The 8,900-nt window shown below is 41.0% G+C and overlaps 1 protein-coding gene across 2 annotated transcripts in view; it reads left to right on the forward strand.

The window, feature by feature from the left end:
• Window positions 1-1,995: 1,995 nt before the first annotated feature.
• The window catches only part of ipmkb (inositol polyphosphate multikinase b), a 27,808-nt gene continuing 20,903 nt past the window's right edge, over window positions 1,996-8,900 (forward strand). The window contains exons 1-2 of one of the 2 annotated variants that reach the window (XM_084077707.1): window positions 1,996-2,729; window positions 2,863-3,100. In XM_084077707.1, coding sequence (XP_083933833.1) covers window positions 2,430-2,729; window positions 2,863-3,100 — 538 coding nt within the window. In that variant the 5' untranslated portion in view covers window positions 1,996-2,429. Of the gene's footprint in view, window positions 2,735-2,862; window positions 3,101-8,900 lie in introns of both variants that reach the window. The other variant, XM_084077708.1, reaches the window with a different exon arrangement.

Below are 8,900 nucleotides of genomic sequence, written 5' to 3' on the forward strand. Positions count from 1 at the left end.
AGTCTGTACAGATCGGTGATAAGGTAGTTCTGCCTATGAGCACAGGGATCAGACAATTGTTGTACAAGCTGCTTCAAGGACAAGCTGAACCATAACAAGATAGGCTGTACCAAAACAATAGCTTTCAGGCCTAGCTGAGACAGCTTGGCTGCTACAAGCTACAAAATATCATAATGTATCATATTGAACTACATGTGATGGTAAAATATAAAGGTTAGATATAAACAACCATAATAACAATATACTAGTATAATGTATAATTCTTCTACAATTTCCTCCTCAGAGACCACAAATGTATACCGGTATAGTGTTTGTATTTGTTGATGACATGTATTATTGTGTTAATGTTGATGAATTGAATATAGGACAACAATGGAAAGATGTCCCCTGGGCCTTTTTGTGTTATCCTTTTATCCTTAATGTCATGTGCTGTTTACATTTCTGAGCGTCGCTTCAATCGATCAATAAAAACTGCAAAAATGTAATGCAAATGCAACGTTTTGGTCGCTCTGCCCTTCATCAAGTCGCCTATATGAGCCTAACTAGTGAGTCGACAGACACATATACTGTATATAACTATATACAGTAGTTCCCTGATTGGAGGTCCAGTGCAGTATGCATGTATTGACAAGTTGACTTGAAGTAAAGTTACGAGCGACCGAAACGTTATATTTGCCTGAAATTTTTGCTGTAGGCTATGTGAAGACAGCGTGTGCAGGATTCTTTTTTGCTTTTCTCAAATTGTTATTCAATTTTATTTTCACATAATTTTTATTGAAGAAGTCAGTTTTACAGTAGGATAAACTCAAATTGTTATTTAAGTAAAAAATCTGAGAACTTCTTCCACCACCATAAGTGTCACTGACCTGCACACACACACACATCATTTTCTATACTTTTACTTCTATTCCACTACATCTCAGGCAAATATCGTACTTTTTTTTTGTAGATTTAGATTATTATCAAAAACACATACATTAGCCACTTTAGCCCTATATATACTTTGTCTATTTGAAAATAGCCGATCTACAAAGCTCACAACAGCTTGTAGATCAGGTATTTTATATATTTGGAAAATTGCGAAATGGGACATTGATTCTGCATAATGAGTACTTTTACTTTTGGTAACTGGGGGCAAGTGATTTACTGTGTTAAAATAGCTCTATATTGTGATAGTACTCATTGCTATAGAGTGTTTGTTCAGTAAAAGGAGTCTCCCATGTCTCTCCAGCTCTTTATAAAACAGAAAATGCATTTTCAGTGCTCTCTCCTACCTGAACATGTACTATATTCAAAAGAGCTGGAGAGCTGGATCAGAATACTTTTAACCTTTTTAACAAAAAATATCACTTACCCTAAGTATATTTTGATGGCAATACGTTTATACTTTTACTGAAGTCATTATTATTATTATTATTATTATTATTATTATTATTATTATGATTACACTTAGACATATTAACATGTATTTCTGAATGGTGGTAATGATACTTTTACTCAAGTAAAAAGAATTGAGTATTTTTAGTTTTTCCACCACTGCACACGCACACGCATACACGCACGCGAACACACACACACACACACACACACACACACACACACACACACCACAGAGTTTGCACACATGCACACACACACACACACACACACACACACACACACACACACACACACACTACATGCACACACACACGTACACACCGCACACGCACACACACACACACACACACACACACACACACACACACACACACACACACACACTCCGAAAGGCATCGCTCCATTGACTAGATTTCTTGTGAAAGACTGGTGACGCGAGGTTAGATTTCTTGTAATGGAAAGTGTTACACCGAAAAAGCTGCCACAAACGCGTGTTGTTTTTACGACAGTAGTGCTGTCGTAAGTTATAGGTGGCTGTGTGGTAGCATGCGTCATGTTACGTCGATCCGCCGCCTACACTGACCCGAATATCTATCACTATTATGAGGAACACACACACGCACACCGACCTCCTCCTGCGAGATCATGCATTTTTAGAGCGATGATAACCACTGACACTTTCGCTTTCCCAACGACGAGCCCATGATGGGACCAGAGGCTGCTGTGTGTCAGACGTGAGGATGACAAGCGTCTAAAGGCGACGTTAAGGGTTTATAGCATGCACAGGATCATCAGGAGATCGCTATCGAAACTGGACTAAATAGACTCTGTTGTGGTTTCGGAGGGTAATCGTTTGCTGTCCTTTCCCCCCCTCCCTGCGGGCTCTGCAATTAAACCTGACTGGATATTATCTGGATATATCATCATCAACCCCCCCTCTTGTCATCAACACCACCATTTATCCACAGAGAGAGAGGCAGAGAGAGAGAGAGCGAGCTTCAAACATACCGAGGAGTGTTTACGTCTCTCCTCCTAAGCGAGGAAGTGGGATGTGGCTAGAATGTATTTATGCTGCTGTTCAAGATATGAAAAGCATTGAATCAGCACTGCTTTGGGAGCATAGCTGCTTCATCACTGTGCTTCATCACACTAGACACACCACCAGAGGCTCGTCGTCGCCCTCCTCCTCCTCCTGCTCGGGTTGTGGGTTCGGTTGCAGCAGCAGAGAGAGCGAGTCCTGTCGCCGGGGTCGTCGGTCGGGGTTGAGCCGCCTGTCCTATGAGGGGTCCTCGACCTCACCACCACCACACCACAGATTCATCAAGTGTGCGGGGCTGCTATCTTCACTGGTGACGTAATAGCAATATGTGAATCTGTACATTAATCCACATCAATTATCTTTTTTTTTTTTTTTGAGGACTTGTAAAGTATACTTTTTTAAGTATACTTAAGAGCTTATTTCTGTGAATGTCGTCAACTCAGCATCAAGTGATGATGGAGTCCTCTCTGGCACTGGGCAGACTGGAACTGACCCCCACCACTGTTGACCCGGTGGGGGTCAGCCTGGGGGTCAGCCTGCTCTCCTCCCCGCCGGCCAGCGAGAAGAACGGCCAGCCGCCTCCTCCTCTTGCTCCTCCTGCTCCTCCAGGGTCTCACCTGAACGGCTGCGTCCCGCTGTCTCACCAGGTGGCAGGTCACAAGTTTGGCGTGGATAAAGTAGGTGAGTCAGTTCACTGGATGTGGGACTTTGTCCCCCCCGTTGATCTCCACAATTAACCCATTCAGACCTGAGGCCGATTCTACAAATGTCTTCTAAATCCTAACAGTTTTTTTGGGGGGGAAAAAAACTTATGTTGCCATAGTATCAGTGGTTCTTAAACTTTTACATGTCAAGGACCCTCTAACTGATATGCATTTGACCCCCATCTCAAAATATGTTGTTCTAGGGACCCCCAGAAGCAAAGATTTGAGTTACACATGTTCGCTTTAAAAAATATATTCAAAGATTTGCACACATTTTCTCGATTTAAAAAAAATAGTAAATCTACGGGCTTGTATATCTGCTATTTTTTAAAAGCCAAAGAAATCTAAAACACAGATGCTTTCCCGATATTTATGCATTAAGACCCTTAGGATGTAGAATGAGATCTCTTATGTAATTTGTTTAGTTCTCTCACTTATTATTAGTTGCTGACTCGCTGTCAGACTCTTAGTAAGAATTTAATTTGTGACTATGTTATGTACACTTAAACTCACAGTCACTGATGGATGCATTAACATTGAGTGTTTCTCTGTGTAACAGCGGTTGCACAACAGCACACACCCCTGTCAGTTTATCACTGATACATAATGGTTAAACATGCATACATTCACAGGAGACATGGTGATCAGTGACTCCACTGTGTGTTGAGCTGCTTGAATTGAGTGGATTATATAGTGATCAATCAGTAACTGATGTCAGGTTCAGTACAATCGCACCTGGATGAGTCATGGCAGGCACCAGCTGGTCAATGAGTTACTTGAGTGAATTACAGGCCGCTGGAACACACACGTCTCTGTTTCTCACCAAGATGCATCCAGATCCACTGAGGTTTAAAACATGTTTTCAGAATGGTCTGTGTTTACTTGGGCCACCCTGTCAGATGGCACCCATATATTATTACTACTAGTTTTCTACCTTACGAGGACGTTAACCTCATTCCCATGGTGTCACTGTCGCAAGTGTAATGACTCCCTGATTACACACCAAGAATGACGAGAACACTAGTCAAATGCACTTCCTGGAATGATTGGAAATTCAGTATGAGGGGTCATCACCAAGAACCAGTTTTGAGGCCTCTAGGTGACGAGTGTGGCTCAATGGCTGGCAGGCCAAGACCTGTCCATCCACAACATTCTTTATGGCCTTCAGTGAGTAACAAGATATTCCATTTAGTCTATCTTAAGGGCGGAATAAATATATCTATAAATTACTGTTTACAAGGCATATTAGTAAATACAGCGATGACATACGCATGCCTTGTGTTTGTATACTGTACACAAAGCATATGAAACACAAGAATGTGATTCTGTGAGATATCACACATTCACAAAAGATTCTGGAACAGAATACGTTATTTCAACTTATTTAGGACTTGTTCGTGTCCTTCAGCTCTCCTGTTTTTTCCTGTCCAACAAAGCAGCAGTGTCAGTGGAAGTAATCCATAAAGCCAATGCAACAGGAAATTATATGTAATATATTTAACGTGATGGACGTTTTGGAATTCACGCCATGACTTATATGTTGATTATGTTCTCCTTCACAGTGGACAAAACAAAAGCATCAAATGGACCACTAAAGTTGAATCAAATAGGCAGGTAAAGATTGCAGTGATACAAAATTGAGGCCTAGCTACAGAGTAAAAACATCTGTGTTTGAGTATACAAACGTAACCAAATGTGTACACTCTGAGTTACAAATGGAAGAATGAACACAGAGGATTTTACTGTATGGAATCTCCTTTCTACAAGCTGCTACAGTATAAGCAACTGTAGTTGTAGAACCAGTATTGGAATCCTGTTTATCTCGTAATGCCTCTCTTTTACAATGACACCGTGTTGTGTCCATAGCGCTGCTCACTTAGACTGTCCCACTGTCCCTTCGCTAGTTGTCATAACAATATGGGCCTGAAGTGACCCAGAAAGCTTCATGGAGCTTTACTGTATCTGTGGGGTAGGTACCACATTACAAGGGCGCTACACTGTAATATCCTGAGTATTACTTTAAATCAGAGCATATAAAACTGAATTCGGTCTGTTTCTTTTGCTCAATGTTTTACACAAAACACATTGAATTGCCTTTCCTTCAATGCTGTCAACGCACCACAACAGGCAGCCCCACCCCTTTGCTCCCATAGAATGGAAGTGAACGGGGAAGCAGACACATACGTAGAGTACGACGTGCGTGTCTGACCGTGACCTAAGGGTTAATGAGATCTCTTAAGGAGGCTTGGTTTACTCAATTAAAATCCCTCGGCTGAAAAATGTACATTTGTGACGCGTGAAGTCTTTGTTATGGCCACAACCTTAAGTGTGATTTAGCACAACTTCTGTAGTGGTTCCCCAACCTGCTCCTCACGAACACCAACTAGTACCTAGTTCATTGTTCTGTTATTCCAGGGCATTAATTGCATTCCCCTGGTGTCCCAGGTGTAAGTCTTTAGTTAGTAAGTATACCAAGGACAGCATGTGAATGCAATTAACTTTCTGTTTGGATGGAACAACCAATAGTTCTTACTAGGGTTATTATGATCCTTTGAGAACCACTGCTCTACAACCCTCAAGTCCAGGGACGTGCTGGCCACTGGGAAATTCGGGAAAATTCCAGAACGGCCGCGCCATTTACGGGCCGCCAGGTGGCTGGTGGGCCACCAAAAAAATAAAAAATAAAAAATAAAAACGTTTTTTTATTTTATTTTAATTATTATTATTATTTTTCTCCTGTTATAGGATTATTACGGTAATTTCCGGGTCGCGCGGCCCAATTATTAGTTACGTTACTGTTTGGGAAGTTTTGGCTGGGTTAAACGCCCCCCCCCCCCCCCCCCCCCCCCCCCCGTTGACAAAACGGTGGGCCGGTTCAAAAAATCCCAGAGCTGAATTTTGGTCCCAGCACGCCCCTGCTCAAGTCACATGCTAAAAGTTGTCAGGACAGTTTGACGAGGTCTGACTCCAAAGTGGTGCACACAGTCACAGGGAATATGTGTATTACTGTGTGCTTCGTGTTGCCTTTCAGCTGCTTATATGTGTTAAAGTGAGTTATGTTTGTAGGCTTTAGCGGAATGAAGGAAATTGCTACAATCCGCATGCAATTTGGAAAAAGCTGAGACTGATGTCGATTAGCTTGTCAGGTCTTCCTGAGTCATGCCTGATGGAGATCCCTGTCGGGAGTGAAATGTGTATTTTAGTCTGTTGAAACAGATGCTGATTGTGTGCAGGGTTAATTAATTTTGTGCTGATTTAACGCTGACCTGAACCTATGCCGGATTTGCATAGTGCTCTTTAACAGTGGAATGCATTGCATGCATTCTGGACACCTGTCTCCTCTTGTCTCAGACAGAGCTTCTAGATCACTGTTTCCCAAACAGTGGGTCGGGACCCATATGTGGGTTGCGGACCAATTTGTATTGGTCGTGAGTAAACACCCATTTATTTTTTGTTTCTTATATATCTTATATAAAAACGTTTTTTTTTAAGATTTCATAAATATTATTTTTAAAAACTCCATTAATTAGAGGGGGAAAATACTTTTAAGAAGTAGTGCTAATAGCAGATCTTCAAGCTTGTAGATGGGCTATTTTCACTAGTTTGGATTCCGTGAAGACATTACATTTCTCTTTCAGGTCTCGAGCTAAAAAGTTTGGGAACCATGCTCTAGATGCTAGGAGTGTAGCTTATATACTGTACTGTCACTATTGCATTTATGTACATGCACACCAGTACCCTGATTACTGAGAGAAAATCAGCTTATGTCAATTCATTATATTGAAGTATTTACATCATGCATAGGTAGTATTATCTAGCCAATCTACAAGCTTACAACAACATGTCACTCACATCGCGACATGTTGTGAGCTTCTAGATTAGATATGTTTTAAAATCTTGAAATTTCTGGCCTAGACCGTGGCGTCGCGGTCTAGGCACCCTGGTTGCAAATCCTTAATAGCAGTGTGCCGCGGGTTCGCGTCCCGTTCCCGTCGGCCTTTCCTGCATGTCTTCCCCCCATCTCTCTCCCCATTCTTCCTGTCAGACTACTTTCCCTGTCCCTCTCCAATAAAAACAATAAAAAAATACCAAAAACAAATCTTAAAAAAAAAAAAAAAATCTTGAAATTTCTATTTTATTTTTGAAAATATGCACCTATACAAAAAGGGGTTAAGAGAGCGTGTAGGACCCGGCAGTACCTTGTACAAAATGCAGTTACAGCAACCTGCTGAAACACCAGAGTTACCCGATGATGTCTAACATGGTAAAGAAACTGTTGCAGTCTTACGTGTTGCTGCTCCAAACCTCATTGACTGAATGACTGAGTCGAGCGCTTACTGACTGTTGGGTTGGCTAACTGACTGACCAACTGATTGCTTGGCTGACTGAACAGCTGAACGCTTGGCTGGTTGAAGACAACCCTGTCAGCCGGCTGACTAACAGAACCGGCATAACTGGAAGACAAACTTTCAGATAATGTTACACCCTCTTAAAAATCTTGGAGAGTTTCTCTCCAGGTTTGAAAATCTAAGACCGGGTATGTTACTTGTCTCCCCATTTTCTCCATTTTCTCTAATTGACCAATGTGAATTCAATTGGAGACATACTGTAAATATGGCTAGCTTTTCACTCAATATTTTAACATTGCGCTTTGGAGAAAAGCACTATAATTAAATTCCCTGTTTACCACTTGCCATTTTACTGTAGTTTACTGACTGATTTATTGATTGAAATAATAATTGTAAACTACAACCTGAGTACAAATGTACAGTCTGTTTCGCTGGCAACGCAGTTTGACAAATTATCCAATGAATAATGTATGTTATGGCTTCCCATTACATCTGGGGTCAAATGGAGAAAAGTGGGTAAATTAATTGAAAAAACATTGAAGATATTTTGTTCCTGTCCTTTGCATCGGACATTGTCTTGCTGTTGACTAACTGAATGAGTGACTGACACGTTTCTATACTGCAGCTTGATTACTAAACTGACTGGCTGTGTGTGTGTTTCAAGGAAGGAGAGAATGCTCAGGCTTAAGCTTAAAGGTCCTTGCACTCTGGGGGCGTTTATTCCGTGCAATTAATTCACTTTCTTAATCTTTTTTCGTACGACTGTGCCACTCGCTCGACAGTGTTTCGTGGAGCTAAACTGTTGTACAATAAAGCATAAAGACGTGAGCCTGCAAATAACTTTGTGCAAAGCAGGACATTCAAGGAGAGCTGGATATATCTTACAGTATATCTGATTTAACAGTGCCAGGGGGCCTACTAGGTGTGCCAGAGATTATGGTTGTCAGAGTTTCTGTTAATAAATACAAATAAACATAATTATTATATTTGTATCGAGAACAAAGCGCTTTGCATAAAAAAAACAAAAACAATAACGATGACAACAAGGCATGACATATGCAATATAAAGTGCAGTGTGAAATAAAATAAATTGAGGGTGTCAAGCAACCAAAATGCTGAATTAAATGAAGAAAAGGCTTTTTTCAGGCAGCAACTCTCATTTAACACACAGAATAGGAATACTAACAACACTGTATTTACACTGTATTTACAGAAATGGCCTGTTGCAGTTAGGTACAGAATGGGAGGGTTACTTAGATTCTTACCTCGTGCTGTCACAATCTTTGTACTGTTGGCTATTGAGTAACTCAACGCCTAAGGGCACCTTGAAAAAAGTTAGAGCATTGCTTGCTTATTTTTCTTGGCATTCAAACAGCAAACTTCTGATCACTTTATCTGCTGTTTACTACATTTCAGGTTACCACCGCC

Source organism: Gymnoscopelus microlampas (genome assembly GCF_963454915.1).
Source record: "Gymnoscopelus microlampas genome assembly, chromosome: 14".
In the NCBI taxonomy this organism is placed as follows: Eukaryota; Metazoa; Chordata; class Actinopteri; order Myctophiformes; family Myctophidae; genus Gymnoscopelus; species Gymnoscopelus microlampas.